This window comes from Physella acuta, unplaced genomic scaffold, assembly GCF_028476545.2.
Source record: "Physella acuta isolate Inbredline_101_S28 unplaced genomic scaffold, ASM2847654v3 ptg000243l, whole genome shotgun sequence".
Taxonomy (NCBI): Eukaryota; Metazoa; Mollusca; class Gastropoda; family Physidae; genus Physella; species Physella acuta.
Window position 1 is genome coordinate 410,234 of NW_026731762.1, and position 22,911 is coordinate 433,144.

The window sequence follows — 22,911 nt, forward strand, 5'->3', positions numbered from 1 at the left end:
TATACACTCAAATCAATGGATCTACATAAAAAAATCAAACACTGACAGCTTGTTACATAATACTTTATTTCACACTATCGTGTGCCTGATCCAAAAAATGATTATATTGCATAAATGAAAGGAGGAATCAAATAAATATGTATAGTACTTCTCTGTACTTAAAATGATACAAAACATGATGATGGCATCAGGTTATAAAGCAACAGCACAATCACAGTACATAGCAATGAATCAATTCACAGGTGATTTTATTTTTACAAAGGCTAGGTAGTTCATGTGTGTATGGGGACCAGTGTTTTCAGCTACAGATTTATATATATATATATATATATATATATATATATATATATATATATATATATATATATATATATATATATATATATATATATATATATATGAGAGAGAGAGAGAGATATCTAGACAAGAGTATTTACCTCGCTTAAGCGTAAAAAGAACATGTTTCTGTGTCCAGCATGCCTATGTGTTCAGCTTACAAATATGTCAACCAAATATAGATACTGACTAACAGACATGTCCTCAAATAAAAAAACAATTCTTGTATATTTTTTTACCGTTCTAACAGAAAATAAATATTACCAGACTCTTAGTAAAACTTAAGCTTAACAATTTCAAAAGTTTAAAATGAAAATATATAAGGGAAGCCACTCTAGAATTGATGTTTAAAAAAAAAAAAAATCTAGTGTTGAGACTCTAAAAAAAATTTAAACTGAGAATGTTTAAATTTGAGAGAACAAGTCAGTATTAAAATACATAAACTCTTAAGTAAGTGATGAATCATGAAAGACATTTCACTATGACAGTATCAATACAATACATTGAACTCATCTTGAATCAATTGATATGGGGGAAAAATGGAAAAATTTTCAAAAGTTCACATCATCTTTGTATGTTTTCACTTGAAGTATTGTTTGGAAATATGTTTTTCTTAATAAGTTTGCAACATACTTTACAAAAAATATGAAGAAGAAAATTAAATGTAATTCTTTTAATCCCATAAAAATGTACGATTTAATATTGAAATTTTTTTAAACAAGAAGTTCAGTTCACCTTTGTATAGGACTGAATATGACAAGTGGAAGATTGAAAGATTAAAAAATGCTATTATTTAGCAACAGTAACATTATGTACAGTTAGGTCTACTAAATAATAGTAAGGTCAAGGCCAAAACTCTATATGCAGCCCTATGATATATCCAGCTAAAAGTATACTTATGTAACAGTCAAGTATACCTAGCTACAGCTAAAAGTATACAACAAAACAGTCAAGTATACCTAGGTAGTAGTTCAGTTTACATGTGTTTACAATAACAAACAAGTTGGAATGGTGGCAAAAATACATTTCCATTCAAGAAAAAAACAGAGACACAACAATTGTTTTATCAGCCAAATATGTAACACATGTGACCTACACATCATGTGACTTCAAGCTTCAGCTGTTATTAAATCTGCCACTTTGAGCAGTTCATCTTAATGGCCAAGTTAAACCTATTGCCTCTCACTTATTTTATTGTGTGAATTTCATCTGGAAATCTACTTACAAATTCTTATGCCATGTCTACAAATTACAAAAAAAAGTGTTTTTTTATTTTGAAAAAAAAAAATGCTTAGAGCATCAGTTATTTATGTTACAAAAATGTCCAAATACACCAACAGGTTATTTAAAAAAACAAATTAGCAAATTAATGTTTTCATAGAATGACTTAGTTTAAATTTATATTATATTAACATTTTGAACAATTTAAAGTGAAGTGATAATCATGATATACTTGGTAACCCTCTGTGCAACATACTGTCATTTATTTTCAATAGCATCACAACAGTTCACAACTTCGGCATAATTTTTGGCATGACGGTTTTACCACTCCCAGGATAGTCAAGCCAACTCTAAAAGCCACAAATTTTCTATTATATATTCTTTACACTCTGAACAAGATACTGGATGAACATCTTAGAGAAAAAAACTCATCAGTTGAACTTGAAGAGAAAATCTGTACATGTGAACTTGGTAGCATGTCTGCATAGACTATTATTTTAACCATTAAAGACCAGTACATGAATATGTTCAGACATGACTATATTATATTTAGCCTTAAAAAGAGGCTCATGATCACTTCAGGATAAAATAAAAACTGTAATCACACACTAGCTTATATGATAAAGTCTTAGGTGTCTCAACACGTTAAGGGAGATAAGAAGTCCTTAGTTGTTTTTAACTAAGGGAGAGAAAAATGTATGACTGAAATATCCAGTAGTTACTTGTGCTGGTTCATATCTGCATAATAAAAATATGCTTTGCTGTATAGGCTGAGATTAATTTTTAAAATATTTTCATCTGAAATAATCATCAGAAGTACTAAAAACTAATAACCCAACAGTTTACCCAAGAGTACTGTAAACAAGCTGTGATTTTTTAAAATTGTGAAATAGCTGCTTAGCATTAAAAAATGTATTCGCTTAAGTATGCCAGACCAGATTCTTATAGACATGCTTATATAAATTAACAGTAAAGACAAAAGAGCTTAGGTGGAATAAGCTGCTATAAGCTGTGAACAAAAAATTATCTGTTTTCAAATTTCAGCAAAATCATTTTTAGAGAAATCTTAAGAAAGACAGCAAACTATTCTCTGACTTCATCAATGGAACTTTTGGACAAATCCAATACAACAATGGCAGCAGTAGAACCGTCTTTCTGTCACAGTTCTCCACATTTTTTTTAGCGTCATACATTCTTCAGATACATCTCACACTAAAAACTTGCTCAAACCCTTTTTTTCTTCTGAAACTTGTGACAAAATAAATACCACCTGCATGTTGGACAACCTTCACAACCCCCTCCCCTTAAGCTGAACTGACAAAACTGTATGTTGGACTACCATGCCAGACAGACTGGAGCTATGTAAATATTTTACTCCCCTCATCCACCACACTATTCTGCTTGACTCCCAGCGACACAGACCCCCTGGAACCATTCACAGCTGCGCTCCCCCCTCCCCCAGCCATCAACTGGGGTGTGTCCACTTTATGTTCTGGCTTGGCTTCCTGGTGCGTGCTGGCTGACATGAACATACTGTTCTCCATGGACATGGACATTGGCACAGGTAACAAGCCCAAAATTTCCTTCACGGCTTTTGGCAGCTTCTTGTACTCTTTCAGCTGAAGGAAAATGGCCTCTGCTTTACAGAGCGTGTCCTCCAGTGGTATGGACAAACTTATGTCATTGATGTGCTGAAAATATGCAGGGCAATGGGTTTTTTATACGTACATCATAAGGATAGGCAGCAAAAATAATTTTAAGAGACTCTTACAAGTCTTGACAAAATGCAATAACCAGTAAATGCTATATCATTACGTCTTAATAATGAAACGTATTTACAATTGGTATAGAAATTTTATAAATCAACTGCTTTGGTCATTAACACTTAAACAACTGAATATAAATCTTCAAGAGTCATAAATTTTAGAATTCAATTGCTTTAGACATCAACACTTAAAATTTTAATTAAAAAAATCAAAAAACAAAGCTTCAGTTTTACCACTATTTCAAACAAAAAAACGTTTCAGTCTTAAAGACTTACTTTGAGAATTTCAGTAAATCCAAATTTGTTTTCCATGAGGGTAGACTTTTCAGAATCTAAAATAGCTAAGGAGATGATGAGGTGGAAATTTGCACAAGGTCGGTCAGTCCAAATTACCTGGAGACAGAATAGTAGTTCAAACAAATGCTAGAATGTAATTATATTAAAAATTTTAATTGGTCTATAAATAGATTGCATTTTTTTTAAAAACTCACTATATCTAATTACAATAATTTTTTTGGCACAACATTAATAAGAAGAGGTATACCTCCCAAAGTCTTTGGATTTCGTGGAAGTGGAACTCTCTTTTAAATAGAATCAAAATCCAGCGGAAGCAGAAATAAAAGTTGCCAGAATCATGACTCTCTGCAAGAAAAAGCATAACATTTTAACAAAGAGAACTTACTTGTAACCTAACAAATTTGATGTAGACCACATTGTGCTACTCATTTTTTAATTGTTACAAAAATAATTTTGATTGCAAAAATTTAATAGAAACTTAATCAGGAAATTTTGAACAAAGAACAGAACTACTGAGTACATACTAACATACTAACTGGTTTTGTTCAAATATGTAAATATGATACATCATTAGAAGATTTTATTTACCTAAATATGCACAAAGCTCAGGATCATAGACCTGCATTAATTTATGAATTTGTGACAGCTGAACTTTCATTCCATTTTGGTCCATCTCAAAATTGTGACACTAAAAAAAAGTAAGTAATGATGAGATTACATTAATAAGATGATAAAGCAAAAAAAAATTATTTAAAATGATAGTATACAATGAAAAAAAAAGCAAACTGTCACATCTTTTAATGATTTAAAAAACATTACATAATGTTCTACACATTTCAATGATAAGTAATAACCATTTAATTTTCAGTTTAATAAAATAAAATTCTAAATATAATAAATTTGATAGCAACCATTGCTTTAAAAACATTTAAATGTCATTACAAAATAGAACTAGTAAGTTATCGATGTTTGGACATTTAATTTTTAACAAGAGGGGAGAAAAAACTGTTCTTCAGGAAATTTTATATAAATATTCTTTGTTATACAAACTAGTACTTAAGTACAACAATTCTCAGTAAAAAATGTTGAAGATTCTAGTCTATGCCAATTATTGCTATCTTAGCATACAGTCATACATTTCCACTGCTCTTTTCAACTACAGCTTACACAGTGTTAATGACTTTCACAATTTTACAGTCCTGAATGAACATTACACCAAAAAAAGCTATTGTTTGTACAACAAATATTGTAAAAAAGAAATCACTAACCACACGCTCCATAGCACCAGCAAAACACCAAAAAGCATCAACTTCATTCTCCATCACAACAAGTATTGGGGCAAGAATATCACTCATGCCTTGAACATAACCTGTGTATGAAAGAGTTTTAAATCATTATCAAAACTAATCATGGGTTAAACATGACCTATGTATCAAACAGTTATAAAAGGTTAACAAAACTATTCATTTGTTTAACACTTCACTTGTATTAATTATTGCACTAAAATAATAAAACCTACTTGTATTGCTGGACTTGTAGTCAAAACAAGAGCATTTGGCCAGACTGACTTACCAAGATCAAAGTTGTACATGCAGTATGTCATGAGGATGTCATACAACACTTGAAGGTTTGGATTTTTGTCACCACTGAAAAACTTGTGCGTCCTGTCAGTGCGCATGACATCTTTATCTACAAGAGGAAATAATTTTGTTTTACAAGTGTATTAGCACAGTTAATGGAAATAATTTTTATCAAAGAGTACATAGACATTTCAATTTATTATTTATAAACCAGATTTCTTAATGCTAGTTACAACAATGAATTAAAGTATTAGATACCTATAAGGCCTCTTCTTTCTTTCAGAAGGGTAAATCTTCTCTCTTGCTCTGAACTGATAGTTTTCCACTGAAGTTTCATGCGGAAATAATCATCTCTGTAAAAAATTTTTTTTTAAACAAACTTGTTAGAAAAGTGAAACAAAGGGAAACTGATAAAACATTCTCAACAATCGTCAGGCTCAAAGGCAATAACAAAAAATACCACTAATAGTTAGGTCAAAACTTAATTACTAAATCTACCAATGGCTATGACCGTTGTAGTCAACAAATCAACACTTAATTATTAAATCTATCAATGACTATGACAGATGAAGTCAACAAGTCAACTCACACTTTTCGCTTTCTGTGATCTTGTCGAGATTTGGCTGTAGAGTCCCAGTCATAATAGGCTAACAAGAATTTCCACACCTCGGAGCGAATACTTGGATCTACACCCTAAACGTTTCATGGATGCAAAGTAATTCAAACAAGAACATATGAATATTAAGTGATAAACAAAATGCAGCTCAATTTCCATGTTATGTTTACAAATTAATCCTTTTCAATAAAGTACATATATAATCTTGGCTAAGCAATTCAAATATTTTGTGAATAGATTTTAACTTTTTGTAGATGGAATCTTCTTATTCATTTCTATATTATAACTTAAGAAAGTAAAACTTACGCCTCTGAAAATGATGTCCTTTAAGTCTTCAACCTGTGTAATTCTACCTTCAGCATCAAAATAAGAATTCCACTGTTGATTGACAAGTGGGTCTGATCTCTTCACTGTTGGACGTGGTGGCAATTTTGTCTGTAGACAAAACAAGTTAAAATTGTTATTTTTTTTAAAACTGGTTTAACAGTTTCATTGATATCTAAAAAAATAAAACTGAGTGCCATCCTTTAAATACCTTGGTCACCATTTCAAATCCTGGCTCATCCATGTTGGATATCTCCATGCCAGGTATCTCATCGTGAAGAAGCTCAGCCACTTCTGCTTGAGGTCTAACCAGGTTGTTTTCAGGTGTGAGCAGGACATCACGCAGGAAGTTGGTCACTTTAGAGAAGCCCCCCAGTGTAGTTGTGTATGGGTCTTTCATAAACTTCTACATTTTGAAAAGTGAATATATATATGGAAGTTAAACAATATAGTTAACTATCAGCAACATAATGTAAGTTTTGTTTGAAAGAGAATAAATAACTAATTTGCTATGTAAATTTAATAACACTATAACCAATTACTAAAAATATATAGCTTTACAGATTAAAATTTATGTGCATATTAAAGTAACAATAAAGATAAAGAGTTTAAAATGTTTAATTACTAATTACTAATATATATATATATATATATATATATATATATATATATATATATATATATATATATATATATATATATATATATATATATATATATATATATATATATATATATATATATATATAAGGGAAATGATGTATGTTTGGATAAAAGATTTCAATAATAAAATAAAAGGGATGGAAAAATATGCAAGCATAGGAAAAAAGCCAACTTTTTATGCAACTGAAATGCTGTTTAAAGGTAATAAATATTCTGATGGTAAATATTTTTTGCCACACTTTTTCAATTAAATAGTTGGAAAATGTTAATCTGTGTTTGATACATAACAAAATGTTAGTCCCTGACTATTTTGTTTACATATTATAAAATGGTGCGTATGGAAAAATGCAAACAAAAAATCCCTTGCCTTATGAATGCCTTTTTTGTGGGGATCTCGGACGAAATTCTGAGAACAAAAGGTTTTACAAGTTTTCACACCCTTTTTTGCCAGCCTCTTACCACAAAACTCAATGGCTTTTGAGCACGATATCTAACAAACTAGATTTAACAAATGACCAGTAATTTATTTTTATTTTTTTCAGACAATACCTGATGATGAGTTTTCTATTAGAATCTATCAAACATTAACTTTTTTAAATGCAAGAAAATAATGTTTTATTTCTGAATGAAATTGACACATAAGCTTGTGAGTATTTCATTTTAAATGACAGAAACCCTACATAATTACAAACAAGCAAATCATTTTTGTGGTTGCATCTACAAAGGAAACTTTTAAATTCTAAACTGAAAGGGTCTAAACAAGAAGCACAGTACAACTGAGATTTATATAAGTGAGTAAAACAAATCTCAACTATTTATCCATTCAAAAATGATGCAGTTCATATCTGCTTTACTTACAATTTTAAAAACAAACAAAAAAGAATGTCACATTTTTCTCCTTCAATACTAAATACCTAATTATGTGTAAATATTTTGTATTTATCTTTTAAAGAAATGTTTTTACAAGTGCATTCAAAATTAGAAAGTTTTTTTTATAACATCAAATTATTTTAAACCAATTACATCAAGAAATACAAAGAGAATATGATATGAGAAATGCAGGACTAAGCTGACAAGCCCAAGGTAAAAGCCTAAACAGTGACAAGAAAAACAAATGTGAGTATCAAACTGCACTGAATGTAATCATTTAATTGAATTAAATTCATTAATGTTAATTTATGGATGTCAGACCATGCTATTAGTTAACATTAACAGAATAATACATTAATTGAATGGTTAATAGCAAACACAAGTGATAACAATGAAATTGGAATAAACTCAGTAGAACACATTTTTGTACTTTACATACTCTCTGATGAAGCTTCTACACATGTTGTGTCCAGTTTGAACCCAATTTTAGGACAGCTAAAAACTGAGCAGGAGCTACTCAGGTAAAAAACAAAAGTAAATACTTACTTGAACATAGGCTCCAGATGAGTCTGAGAAGAGGGAGAGTTCGTTGAAAGATTTGGACAGCATCTCTGGGTCATGATCATGTACAATAAACAAACGAGGATCATTGGGCGACCTAAGAAGCAGACAGGAAAATTGGTCTATATATTTATTAATTTTTGACCATAGATAATAAACTTTCATAAGATTATAAATAATGAACTTTCTTATAGAAACTGAACCTGGATAAGTATTATAGATAGAACCTTTGGATAATTTACCTGCGGATAAGGATGAAAGATTCAAGTTCCTTCAGCAATGCTTTACTTCCTCCATTGTGAAAATGGAGAGCGGGAAAAGTTGTGCCGTCTTTGAGAATGAAGATAATATAAGCCCATCCATGGTTGGGTGCACTGCGTTTAAAGCTTTTCAAGTCCAAAATATCAAAACTTATATTGTACTTCCTTCTAGCATCCATTTTTGCATTCATTGAAACTGATATTGAATAGAAAAAAAAATCATTTTAAAATCATCTACCACTTCATTTAAAAAAAAGTTAAACTTACACAAAACTGCTCTAAGACCTATAGCTAAAATAAACCTACCACTTTCTGAATCTCTATCACTTTTATAACCAACAGACCCAATAACATCCCATTCATCATTTTGAGATTCTGAACTCAAAAAGTCTTCAGCTTTCCATTCAATAAAGTTGCCCTCAGGCTGAAAATAAGCAGAAAATTGAAAAACTATGTAGTGAATTTAAATACTAACAAAATCAATAATGCATTTTTATAAAATTTCTGTGTATTGGCATATTTTTCTTGTTACTTGTCAACTCATCATCTCACAAAAATGATGAAGCTTTTTTTAATACTCTAACATGTTACTAATTTTATACATTTTAGCAGAATTCATGCATTTATAACTCGGCATTATAGATTAGGTGGGACGGAGTGGTCTAGCGGTAGAGAGCTTGACTGCTAAACCCGTAAGTCTCGAGTTTGAATCTAGGTTCAAGTCAGTACACCGTCCCTGAGTCCACCCAACTCTAATGGGTACCTAACTCACGTTATGGAAAGTAAAGGTGGCTGGGCATAGTGCTGACCACACTATCTCTTCTCATGCCGAGGTCACAGAAACAAGTGAACTCTACTTCAGTTGCCCCATAGACCGTCAAGTTTGAAAGGGAAACAATACTACTTACTTATAGATTAGAAACGTCCCAACAAGAATAAATATACTTAAAAGTAAACTTATGATCCAAATGAGAAACATAAGAGTTTACTTTACTACTGTTACAAAGAAAATTATGTGTGTAGTTATAATATTAGAGATAAACTTCATCATTACTGTTTAAACATAAAAATTTAATCTTGTCCTTTGGATAAAAACATAAAAATAAAATTAATACACATCTGAATTGTATATAGTTACCTACCTTGTGAACTAAGAACACTCTTCCTGCTATATGAGCATCTTTGTCTTTTGTATCTTGCACATTAATATGGACATAAACACTGTCTTTGGCAAACAGAACCTGTAAAATATATTTCATTTAGGGAAAGTGGTAAAAGTGTTTGGATCTAATTCTGTAGTGTGAGAATAAGAAACTGTAGCTTAAGACTTAAAGTTGAAATGTAATTAAAAAACATTTTTGATAAGATATATTCTAACTGCTTTGATATCTTGTGTGACATTTTGAATACCATTAATACCATACTTATAAATTTCCCTAAACAATGCCATTGCAAATAAGAAAAAGGAATAGGTGCTGGGTGGGGCACATAAAGAAAAGACACACAAATATGACACATCAGATGCTTGAGTGGAATCACCAGGGGAGGCTAAAGAGAGGTGCCCAAGATAGACCTGGAGGCAAAGTCCTCTTGAAAAAACTTAAGACTGCAGGGATCTGGGATGTTTTGGGAGACTGCGAAATTCACAGCCCGGGACCTGACGTAGTGGAAGATTATGGTTGAGGTAAAAGAGTTGCTTTGAACTCAATAATTTTTATTCATGCATGCACTGAGATTACAATTATCATATTTAATGAACTGTTGATTTGATTGTAATCTGTTCAATGTAGCTAACCAGACTACATCTTAACTAGTTACTTTAAGAGTAAGACTGTTAGTCTTAGAGACTCAAGGTGACTTCTAGTGACCTAGTCCTAGTTGGTACACTCACACTATCCTCGACTAGAATACTAACTAGACGTAGCAGACTCACTTGTTAGATCTAGATAATAGATGACTAAGTCAAATAGTGAGTAGACTAACCTGACAAGACATTACCTAGATCTAGAGATATCTTAGTACTACCTAGATCTAGAGTCTTACTAGTCTTAGACTTTGACTAGACTACTAGACTCTCACTAGATGCAGGTATAACCCTAAAATTCTAAAAGGTAACTAGTAACTAGACACTTAAGAAGACACTACTAGATCTAGAGACAGTTGAGTAAACTACTACTCTACTTACTTACTACTAGATCTAGATCTACTACTAACTACTAATGATTAGTAACTGATCATGATCTACTTCTACTCAAACTCAGTAGGCTAATATACTAATACTTAGATTTCTAGACTAAGTAAGTAATAGATCTAGAATCTAGATCTAGTCTAGATTACAATCTAGACTAGAATTACTAGAATAGATGAACAGAGTAACTACTAGAGTCTAGATCTAGCTAGATCTAGTCCTAGTTTATTTAGATCTAGACTAGATCTTGATATAGAATCTAGAGTCTAGATCTAGTGACCAATAGTAGTATTTTGGTAAAATCTTAGTTTAGCGTCGTAAATTACAACGTAGCTAGATCTAGTAATGTGCGATGAAGGTAACTAATGAATATTTCTTTCATTTGGCCATATTTATGTCATATTTTACATAACATAACAGATGATTGAATAACAAATCACAATCCAAGACCAAACCAGTCAAAAATATCCTGGAATAAACTTTAAACTACCCCGTTCGAGACAACAATGAGTAAATACAAGCAGCGGCCATGTTTTAAAAACAATAAACTGTCTATTCGCATGTCTTTTGTGTTGATTTTGTGGTTTAATATGATTGTTTTGTATTGTTTTAATATATGCCGGGGGGGGGGGGGTCGTCCATAAATGACGTCACACTCGTAGGGGGGAGGGGGGTCCGTAATTTTGTGACGTTGTGGGGGGAGGGGGAGGGGTTCAGATGGTGCGACGTCACACTTTTGCATTCTAAAAAAGCAATGTTACAAAACGAATTTTAGACGTTATTTTGCGTTTTAAAAAACTGTTTTAATACATTGTAATAACAATTGATTAAAATACTCTATTTTGACAGAGTTCAGACAAGATTTTGGAAAAATATAGCTGTTTAAAAAAAATTCAACTGCAATTTTGAGGGGGGGGGGGGTTGTAGGCTGATGTGTGACGACGTGTGACGGAGGGGATGGGGGGGGGGGGGGGTAAAAATCGTCAAAAAAGCGTGACATCATTTATGGATGACCCCCTGTATAGTAATTTTTCTTTTTTTTTTTAATATAGTTGACATGAATGACTAATAGACCTTATCAGACTTAATAGTGTGCATCCAAGACCACAACAATTGTTGGGAGGTCGAACTTTTGAACACTTTATTTGCAGTAAGCAAATCAATATTAGATCGCTCATAAATGACGTCGCTCTTAAGATAGTAATGACAGCGTGCATTATTACAGAGCAAACATATGAACATATTGTTTCAGATGGAAATTGTGATTTGTGGTTGGGAGAGGTTGAGAAGAACTCAGCGATGTGATTTTGGAGACGGGTCAGGTTTTTTTTTTCGTGAAAACGGGATGGTTGTGGGGGAAAGACCAGCTGTAGAAGTATGACGCGTCATTCATTGGTGATCCATTTTCTCAGTGGGGACGAAAGAACTATTAAGAAGGGTCAAGAAATGTAAAAAGCTTGCCGAGTCTCATTTCTTGAACCCTACCTTTTTCATTCCCCCACTTAGCACATCGTCACCGAGTTAACGCTCGCACGTGACGTCATGTAGCGGTACCGCCGACCGTTAGGCTAATTTTATAGAAAAAAAAAGTACTGCCTTTTTGACGCTTTTGCGACGTTTAGTTTGATTACATAAGTTGGTGTTCATTAAACAGCCCCTAACACATCTATCACTCGTCCATTTAAACGTACGTAGTTATTTCTGCATTTAAAAATGTATTAAGCTCACACCGTATAGAACTAGACTACCCATATTAAGCTCCAAAAGAAGCTTGGTGAAAACAGGATGGCCGTCCGATTTTGAAGCTGCTCTGCGCTTTATAAAAACTACAATAAACGATAAGATGACACTTATATTAAAGTAAATTATAGATCTGAATCTTGATACATTAAAAGTGATATTCGGAAATTAAGAGCCAGACAGTCAACATGATATTTCAATTTAAGTTTAAGTCCAAGAAAATAAATTTCCTCAAACGATGGAACATTACTAAATTTTCGCGCAGTTTAGCGAAATTGAATTTAAATTTAAGTATTTACGTCATCTTACAAAGCGCGATAGCCTACCGGTGCTCTAACGCGGTCCATGCTAATGGCCGTATTCCTAACGCCCCGCATTAGACGCGGCTTATTCGTCGGCAGGCATTTGGTGGCAAGCCTTTTTGACGGGGATAATGTGTTGCGGCCGGTTTGCCGAATGTCTTAAACTAGCAGGCTTGCAACATTTGTAATGATTCGTTTTAAGCAAGGTATACATATACTAATGCCTATTTATCGTTATTTTGATTGAACAAAGCATTATAGGATTCTCCATCAACCATCTAGGTATTTTTCCCCGTTCACCTCCGTTCATGAGACCGACACGTCATAAATTGCAAAGCCGCCTGAGTTGACGTCACAAATCTTCACTCACTCCCGTAGCAAATCATATGTGACATCTTTTATGGACAACCCCATATCACTCACTTGTGTACTTGATATTGACAATTTGACAACAAAGGATAACCAACATGTGTCTGGCAGGTGGAGACTTGCGATCGACCATAATGACAACACGCACTTAAGGGGTGGACTGGCTCATTGTTTTAGATGATGTTTTACGAGGGAAGCTGGTGGATAATACATTTTGTCTCTCTGTATATATAAATGATGACAAACATTTAATGTTGTCAAAATTATGGTTAGAGATCTTAGATAAGGCAGAGTGAAGCGTAATTTTTTACATTATGACTTGATGTGACATTGACGACAAAAATATGACGGAGGTTGGGGTTTAATTAAGGTAAAGAGAAGTAAAAAAAAATGTCATAAGTTACGATAGAATTACTAATAATTATTATTGATGAAAAGAAAAACCTGAAACTGAAATGAAAATAGTGAACATTATAACTAGGGATTTTGGTAAAAAAACACTAATCATCATATAAAAATAAAAATTACATATTCTTGTAGAGCTCAACTATATGAAAACAAAACAAAAAAGATTTTCTGTCTAGCTCAAATAGTTTTTTTTTAGCGAATTTTTTTGTGAGGGGTGGAATGCCCTTGCTTTTGCATTGGCCAATTGTGACAAGTCATGGTATACCTGAATAAATTGAGCATAGTTATTTTACTTGCAGTTGTATTTTGTTCATATTTGCAGAGTTGAGCTAGAATGATATATAGAACTTGTATATGCTGTTGAAATAAATAAAAATAATACAGAAGTATATTTTTGTGTTGGCTTCCTTCCATAACCCCAAAAAAACTGTGCTGCGCAAATATGAAAATGTTTCTAAAGCAATGTTTTACAGTGAATGAAAGAACTACAAAGTTAGCAATCTAAAGTAAATGACTTGAACACTGAAATGTGCATATAACTGCATATAACTGCCCCATTATTTTGGGCAGGTGAAGTAGAGTCCATCTTTAAGACATTTTGTTATAAAACTGTGCTGCGCAAATATGAAAAAGTTTCTAAAGCAATGCTTTATATAAATACAGTGAATGAAAGAACTACATAGTTAGCAATCTAAAGTAAATGACTTGAACACTGTAATGTGCATATAATTGCCTTATTATTTTGGGCAGGTGAAGTAGAGTCTATCTTTAAGCCATTTTGTTAAAAGTGAACTGAAGTTATCTGATCAATGTTTTTATGTGTGTATTTTGTATGAATTCTGATTTTCAGCATATAAATATAACTAAGTAAGGGTAAGTACAACTTGAATACTTAAAATTACAGTTAGCACATAGCTAGTGTAGTGTATTCTAGCAACAGACAGGTAACCTATGTCTGACTCAGCAAAATTTTACTTCAAGCAAAACTAGAACCAGAGTTGAAAAAATGAAAGACAGGTAGATCTATATTAAAATATGTTTAAAACAACAAGTAGGAGATTTGTTTGTACATTACATAAGAATACTGTTGTTAGTGTATCAAAACTAAAAGCCGGCAGATCGGGATGAAGAAATATAACATTGGAGTCAATGGGGGCAACGTGACCTACTTACGGTGACTACTTTCAAATGAGTATTTACTAATGTCAAAGTCAAAATATCCAAAAATAAATATCATTTCTATAAAAATGGGATGTATCTGCTTTGGAAACTTTCATTATCTAAATGGAAACTTTTCAAAAATCGCGTTTTTAAAGCATTTGAAGTTAACCTTTATACCGCGGTAAGACCAAAGCAGAGACAGCATGCAATCAGATCGCTAAGCCATCAAAACAACTGGAAAACCATTCTACTTTTCATTTAACATTAGGAAATGACCTTTTAAACTTAATTAATTACCATAAATTAAAAACTTATTAGTATGCAAAACTAAATCTCGTGCGCCCGGTATCAGAAAGTAATGGGAGATTTCGGGTCATGTTTTTACCGCGATCTCGGCCGATACCGACAAGCCTATTATAACAATAAGAAAAAACTCACAACTATTTAGTAATAGTAAGATCAAATAAACATTAGTTTAAAAAAAAACGTGATTTAATACATGGATACAAGTTGCATCTCACAATGCTTCTAGAATTAATAAAGTTGTTTGTTAGGAAATTCACATTTTAAAAAAATGCTTTGTAATATGGACTATACAACAAGACGATCATATTTAAATACATTTTCATATGAATAGAAATGAAAGGGAAGCTACTCTCAATAACATTTTCTTAAGATGGCTGCTGTTTTTAATAGCAAATTTACTATCTCGAACAGGGTTGATAAAAATTAATTTCAGGATATTTAAATTGATTTAACCATCAATGGTGATCTATTATTCAATTGTCTATAATACTTTATCAAAATATACGAAAATATACTCATATTTAATGACATATTCATTAATTCACTCTCTCCCACATTACTAGTTTTGGCCGAATTTACGACGCTAAACTAAGATTTTACCAGTATTTTTAGTAAGTAGTTAACACTTCACACACTAACAGTGACTAACAGACTAGTCACTATTCACTAGGCCCTAAATGTTTTATTTTTATTTTTTAGTTAGTAGGCCTATCATTTTCAATATTCAATCAGAACAATCCGTGTTACATTTACCGTTAGGGCCTGTTTTTATTAGTAGTCTAGATCAATCTAGATTCTAGATCTAGAATCTAAATTTTTAATGATGTGTTCTTTTATATCATTTCAATTTGATTTGATTTGGATTTTATTTTAATTTTCAATTATTTTGCATAGGCGGCATATGAAGATAATAATTAATTATTAATTATAGATTAGAATTAGATAGATCTAGACTCTATATATAACACAGGATAAAGATATTTAACCTACTTGATTTTGTGAAGCCATTCGGATCAAGAATGAGGAATTAAAACTTTTCCGAGTTGGGTTTTACTTTAAGTTTAGTCATCATTCAATAAGTAAACTTATGTTATGATTGGAAAATTACGTCCCGTTTCCGGTTTTTACAAATTGTGTCCCATACCAAAATAGACATGAATAAACAAAATTATAGTTAATATTGTATACATTTAATACTTTATTTGATTTTTAAAAATATTATAAAAAAGAGACCTTAATTTATTATGTTAATGGTTTATAAATCTTTAAAATATCTACTAATATTTATTTTTGTATTTAGCTTAAGCGCTGTACTCGTGATCAGTGACGTAGAAAGTGTAAAAGAGGAAGCACTTGATACTGACTAGGGGAGACTGCTCTAACTTCGACCGGGTTCTAACTTCGACCGATTTCTTAGTATGGTCAGAAAAAAAAATTATTAAAAATTTAATAATTGCCATTGGACAAAATAAATTATATATTTAGTAACATATTTGAATTGTGGGGGATTTTCTTTTTTTAAGGTCATGTCTATTTTTAACCGTTTCTGCGCTTCTGATCGGCAAATATAAGGCACAACTCGTCAGTGAATTTTATCACGTGAAAATCACGAATTGAGATTTTGCTGTCTTAGGAGTGTCGTGCTTCACAATGCTCAAATTACAATTAATTCATACAATAAAATTTAAAAAATTAAAAAAGCGTTTGTAAAAAAGGCAGTCCTATATGTGTGTATTTTTATTTTTTACATTTAAACAAAAATGTAAAAAATAAATTTGAAAAATAAATCGGTCGAAGTTAAAACCACTTGAAATTGGCATAGTTCTAACTTCGACCGACTGAAAAACTTGACCCTAAAACATAACTTTGCATGTACTATCACATTTATCTATAGTTTTATTAAATAATTTAATCAGCTGAGCATTTCTTTTTCATTATACTTAAATATAACTAAAAACAACACAAGATGACATAATTATTGAAGGACCTAACGATCTATGTCCCCATCCTGCCCTTTCTGTCCCATCTCCAGCTGGTTTAAATATCATTATTGCGTCTCTATTTTCTACAAATTAAATATCATTTGTACCATAATATAGATCTGCATATTGTTTATTATAATGCCCTAATCTATTTACAATTTTAAGCCTTTTCCCATATGAATAAAACAATAATGTATATATAGGCTTATAGCGGTCGAAGTTAGAGCAAGCCGCTGGTCGAAGTTAGAGCAACCCGGTCGAAGTTAAAACCAAACAGAACGAAGTGGGGTCAGTGTCTAGCCTTGCATATAGCATTTATATTCTCCCTTGTGATTGGTTAACTATTTATACTGAACCAATCAGCAAATGATAACGTTTTTAATAGTGAAAAAATGAAACCGCTATGTTGATTAGCTTACGAGTTACAACGAAGAGAAGCGAACCTACGGACCGGACGAAAACGAATCGGTCGAAGTTTGAGCAGTCTCCCCTATTTTGTTGACTGTCACTGTCATGTTTATTCTCATCATCGAATCCTTTAAAGCATAGAAAATTAAAAACTGCTTGATCTATACATTCTTAGTAAATATAATCAGACATACAGTTATATCATAATTTTAAATGTAAAATTGTAATTTAAACAAAGGTAGATCTTGATCTACACGTCACTGTGTAACATTTTATTTAGTCATGGCCTCAGTTGGAGGAGCAGCAGGAGGGGGCCGTAACTTTAACTTTAAAGTTGTATTACTTGGAGAGGGTTGTGTTGGAAAAACATCCTTAGTATTAAGATATTGTGAAAACAAATTTAACGATAAACATATAACGACATTGCAGGTAATAACACGAACATGTTTAAACTGTTAAAATTCATTATTTTAGGGCCTGTTGTAAGTGTTAGGCCCATGCATGTAGATCTAATCTAGATCTATGTAGATTTCTATGTATTGAATAATCGGAATATTGTATTGGGCAGTATTGACTGAGTATTGGCATGTATCAGTGATTCTCATGTATGAGACTGAGTTCTGATCATCATCATTTGGTTAGCCTAAGAATAGGGCCTACTAACTTGTTAGGCCTAACTAAACTAAAACTAATACAGATGCTATTCTGACCAGGGTCAGTTTACTTTAACCATGAAACAGCATTATGCTTGGTCTTTACTTAAACATTCATTAGGTACCTATAGCCTATTAAGATTTCTAGGAGCCTACCTTTATTAATGTTGTTGTGACTTTTTTCTTGTGGACCTGCTGGTTCTAGATCCACATACGGTATTAATAAAGATTCTTTAAAAGAAGCATATGATGCAAAGTTTTTAGCATGGCCACACTTCCTAACTAAGAGGTAGCAAAATGCAAATTGAGAATTTTTAGTTGCAGTGCAAAGAATGTTCACAAAATTACCAAAGATGTTGACAATTAGGGTAGTAAAACAAATTTGTACCATATCAGCCTATAATCACTATTACTATAATGTAACCTGGGTGGTTAACACATATTAATAATTAAGTGAAGGCTGTCGCGCTCAAAGGAAGTGTGTTGGGCTTTAAGGCTTGTTTTATAATAAGCAAATGGGGGAGGGGGTTAAATGTTAATGGGCTGAAATAAAAATAAACTGGGGCTGCTGTCTGTCCACACTATTCAGACCCACTAGGTCTGATAAGTCAGAATCAGCTATATTTATCCGAGCATTTACCTGTGCACTAATTGCACTAAGAACAAAAATATCCAGGACAGACGTCAGTTTCAAACCAGAAACTTAGGGATTACTAGTCATTTACTCCACTCTGTCATGCTGCCACATATCATTTGATATTAGATTTTGGGTATTTAGGTATCATGGAATATTTAGAATTATTATTGGGATTTATTTAATAAAAAAAAGTTAACAAATTATTAGCAAATCCACAAGAAAAAAAAGTCAGAACCACATAAAAGCTTTAAACTACATTAAATTACTTTTTTTTAAATGTGTAAATATAGACCAAAAGTTATTGCTGTGTCCAAATAGTGTTCCTTGGTTGTGCTGAAAATCTAACATTGGTCATATTTTAACCATCATCTTAACATTACCCAGCTGAACTCAAATTATCATTGTGTCAAACATAACCTAAATGGAACTAAATTATTAAACCTAATTTTACTACTACTAGTATAGTACCTTTTTTTTTTTTTACCTGTAGCCACATTTAAATTAATTATTTTCGTCACATGTAAGACATTCCAACACATTACTTCAGTCCACTGAGATTAACAGTGATGCTAATTACTTTAAGAAATTCAAATATTATTAGGCCTATATTATTATAATAAAATTCTACTTATTAAAAATGTTATTATTAGGCTTAAGCTATTTATTATTGGAACAATAGTATTGAATATTTTATTACAATAGCTGTTGAATATATTATTCAGAAATAATATAAAAGTTATGTTTTATGTCTATTTAAAGCAAAGTGTGCTAGCAATGGCCTTCTCATTTTCCTGATTAATTATCAATTGATTTCTTTTCAGGCTTCATTTTTAAATAAGAAACTCAACATTGGTGGAAAACGAGTAAATCTTGCAATTTGGGTAGGTTTATTATTGGTCGATAAAATAATGAATATTGTAAGATCCTGTGCTTCTGCAACGTTTTATTTATAACCATGTCAATTCATAAAATAAAACTGTTTGCTGTTGCTTTCTTTAGGACACAGCAGGTCAGGAAAGGTTTCATGCCTTGGGACCTATTTACTACAGAGATAGCAATGGGGCTATATTAGTGTATGACATTACAGACGAAGACTCTTTTCAAAAGGTGTGTACCTATGAAATTGAATTACTTGAATTAGTCAATCTTGATGAATTCAGAGTAATTTAAATATGATTTTATAGTTCAAGTTTATAGTGTTACATATGCACTGTTAACTCGTTTTAACAGAAATTATAATAAAATCCTATGTTTAATTAGATTTAATTGGGTCTGATAATTACTTATACATTAAAATTAGCTAAAAGGACTGCTTAAAATGTAGTTGTAAATATTTATTACTTGAATTGGACTGAATAGCAACACAGTTGGCCTACTCAGCCAGTATCAATCTTCTGACTTAGGAAGTTTAGATGTGTTTGTATAAATAAATAATTCTTTAATGTAGGTGAAAAATTGGGTTAAAGAACTTCGACGAATGCTTGGACAAGAGGTCTGTTTATGTATAGCTGGAAACAAAACAGATTTAGAAAAAAGTCGCAATGTTACAGTCGAAGAAGCAGAGTCGTAAGTATTTAGATATTTAAAATTAAGTTTGACAAAAATAAAAAATGTAAAATGCTTTATGTTGAATATAATTACTGAAGATTATAACTACTCATTTCAATTACTTATGAAATAGAATAATTTTTAATTACAATTTATTTAGAAAATTGCAAGTTTTGTTTTTAAGGATTTTGTTTGCTTTTATTCATGCACAGATATGCAGCTTCTGTGGGTGCAAAACATTTTCACACCTCTGCGAAAATGGGACGAGGCATTGAAGAGATGTTTTTAGACTTGAGTAAAAGTAAGCAGACTAACCCCTTCTCATTTTATTAGGAATAAAAATAATTGTTGGATGACAAACAGAATTTTAGTATTATTAGTAGTATTAATTACTGTGTTGTTAATAAGTTGCCCTTTATAACCCAACAACTGTTTGTACCAAAAACACTTTTTCAATTATTTCCATTGTATCAACCTGTTATGTTTACAATTTTAGACATGATAGAAAAGTCAGAAGAAAATGTTGCGAAAGGAAGGCCGGGCAGTACTAGAAAGAATCAAGTTTTAGTTGTAGACGATTCAACAGAACAGCCACCACCAAAATCTGGATGTTGTGGCTAACACACACTTTCTTGCCTTAAATATTCCAACTGATGCTATGTAATACTAGAGCTAAAGAGGTTATGTGATATGGTTCTCTTGTAATTTTCATGTGTGTAAACTTTGAGTGAGCAACATTAATAATTGTTCATCCTCTTTAAATATTAGGATGTAATAAGCTATTGTTGTTTACTTTACTTTTTGATTTGGTATTTTTAAAATCTAGAATGAGAAAAACTAGCATGTCAGCTACTGACATTCCTGTTGTTTGGTTGGTTTTTTTTTTTTACCAATAGTCGCTTTATAAAGCTTTTAGATTTAGGTATATAAGGTGTCAATACATTATGTAAGGATTTTGCAGATCCTGTGTAATATTAAATTCGGCCAGAATTTTTTTAAAAATCATTTATCTATTTAGTTACATCTGTTTGAAAAATGCTTTGAATTGTCAGAAGGCCATGCTCAGTATTTAACCCAAACTACTAAACTTAATCTACCAAAACAGATGATACAACACCAATTTATTAAGCATTTAATTTTTCAAGCTGTATGATGATATTGTGTTGATGGTGATGTGAATTATAAGTGTGTTGTAAGCTTTTTTTTATGTGAGTGATTGTCGCTGGTTTTTATATACTTTTACTATTAGACTCAGTGTTGTTATATTTTGCAGCTAAGAAAAGCCTTTTTAAATTCTGTATTCTAGAAAGCTTAACTTCGTCTTACATTGTTAGATATTTTCATTATGAATCTAAATTATAATTCAAGTACACATTTGTTTGTCGTATTATTTTATGAATCACCAATGTAAAAAGCAGATACGGTAAAAGGTTGCCAATAAAATGTTCCTATAATTGGCTCTTTTGGTCATTGTGTTTACATTTGTAAAAGTTATTTGCTATTTAGAAGATGGAACAAAGCTTCTAAACATAAGATATTATAAAAATCTAGTTGTTTCCAATGTCACTGTAAAACAGAAATATAATTAGGATACTTTACTACTCAGTATATGATGTAAGTTATTTAGCATATTCTCTTTTTAACCAGTTATGAAAAAACTGACCTACTGTATAATTTACTCTTTGAATACATCAAGTATGATTGAAGTCCATTAAGTATGTTATAATGATTCTTAAATACAAACTCAGCCTAAGTATAATAATTGTATAAAATATTTGTTTTGTTCATAATATGTGGTACATCTACAAACATATTATGACATGTTTTTTGTAGTAAAAGTGTAAAATAAACAGGCGTCTGTTTCAGTAAGATTGTATCTCTTTTAATGGTTATCCTTAATGTTGTATGTACAGCTATCTTACCACTTGTGTCAGTGTATGTTCATAATATATATTTTTGCAATGATTATGAATTCATCTGAACCTGTTCTGTTTGTAATGATGCTGTTTACACATCTCAAGTTCTACATGTTTTTTCACACATTACATTTACAGTACACCACTCATAAGCAAAACATTCAGTGAAAACCCAACTCTCCCAAAATATCTAGTAACTACTTTTTTTTATGAGATTCATCTTGTCTTTCAACAAAATAAACAACCACTCCATTTTCATTTTTTTTTTCTTTTCATCTTTTAATTTTGTGTTTTTTAAAGTTTTGTTTAAATGTATTTGCAATATAGACAGATGAAAAATAATTCCCTCCTGTTTTAAATGTTTTTTATTAGTGAATTGTGATTATTTATTAGAATAAATTTTTCCTACATTTAATTAAATATGTAATGCGCATGCTATACAGAACTTTTTTTGTGCTGACCTGCTAGTTGGTAAAAAGATGTCAAATTTTAACGAACAAGAAGAACCCCAATTAGTTATTGGCTATCCATCTAGATGTGTTACTGGCCATAAGTGTAAAGGTATTTGAAATATTTACCAACTTAAATGTACACATAGGCCTACATGTGTTTGAATTGATGACAGATGTTATTCATAGACCAAAACGCCTTATTCATTTTTCTTTAAAAATCACATTTGACTTCGAGGAATACTGTTGTGTACATGATACAGAAGTTGTTCATCTTATTTATAAATTATTTCATCTCGAATAAAATTATAAGAATTCATTTGTATTGTTTATTTCTTTACCAAGTCAGGG

General features: G+C 31.5%; 2 protein-coding genes across 4 annotated transcripts; one reads left to right on the forward strand and one right to left on the reverse strand.

Annotated features, from left to right (window-relative positions):
* Positions 1-713: 713 nt before the first annotated feature.
* LOC131938393 (TBC1 domain family member 15) lies at positions 714-16,091 on the reverse strand. 3 transcript variants are annotated; one of them, XR_009386295.1, is made up of 17 exons: positions 15,958-16,091; positions 9,636-9,734; positions 8,800-8,917; positions 8,476-8,689; positions 8,219-8,330; positions 7,170-7,208; positions 6,351-6,545; positions 6,122-6,250; positions 5,789-5,892; positions 5,458-5,552; positions 5,192-5,308; positions 4,888-4,988; positions 4,208-4,307; positions 3,867-3,964; positions 3,599-3,715; positions 1,296-3,248; positions 714-1,253 (listed from the first exon to the last, which is right to left on the reverse strand). XR_009386295.1 is itself a non-coding variant. In XM_059296396.1 (16 exons), exons 1-16 carry the CDS (start codon positions 15,973-15,975, stop codon positions 2,916-2,918), a joined length of 1,989 nt encoding a protein of 662 aa, XP_059152379.1. In that variant the 5' UTR covers positions 15,976-16,091; the 3' UTR covers positions 714-2,915. The 3 variants fall into 3 exon arrangements, 2 of the variants coding, with proteins under 2 accessions (XP_059152379.1, XP_059152380.1); XM_059296396.1 differs by having other exon boundaries at positions 714-3,248; XM_059296397.1 differs by lacking the exon at positions 7,170-7,208 and having other exon boundaries at positions 714-3,248.
* A 1,354-nt stretch (positions 16,092-17,445) lies between these two features.
* Positions 17,446-22,877, forward strand: LOC131938395 (ras-related protein Rab-21). Its single transcript, XM_059296399.1, has 6 exons — positions 17,446-17,786; positions 19,469-19,528; positions 19,647-19,754; positions 20,095-20,213; positions 20,408-20,496; positions 20,692-22,877. The coding sequence occupies exons 1-6, from the start codon at positions 17,640-17,642 to the stop codon at positions 20,814-20,816; spliced, it is 648 nt and encodes a 215-aa protein (XP_059152382.1). The 5' UTR covers positions 17,446-17,639; the 3' UTR covers positions 20,817-22,877.
* The last annotated feature ends 34 nt before the right edge of the window (positions 22,878-22,911 follow it).

Excerpts from the sequence above, each read along its gene's own strand:
- LOC131938393 (XM_059296396.1), bottom strand. Across the intron at positions 6,546-7,169 it reads ACAAAAAAGGCATTCATAAG|AAGTTTATGAAAGACCCATA; the intron begins GCAAGGGATTTT and ends TTCAAAATGTAG. Across the intron at positions 5,309-5,457 it reads AGAAAGAAGAGGCCTTATAG|ATAAAGATGTCATGCGCACT; the intron begins GTATCTAATACT and ends TTCCTCTTGTAG.
- LOC131938395 (XM_059296399.1), top strand. The coding sequence starts at position 17,640 with ATGGCCTCAGTTGGAGGAGCAGCAGGAGGGGGCCGTAACTTTAACTTT. Across the intron at positions 17,787-19,468 it reads AACATATAACGACATTGCAG|GCTTCATTTTTAAATAAGAA; the intron begins GTAATAACACGA and ends ATTTCTTTTCAG. Across the intron at positions 19,755-20,094 it reads ACGAAGACTCTTTTCAAAAG|GTGAAAAATTGGGTTAAAGA; the intron begins GTGTGTACCTAT and ends TCTTTAATGTAG.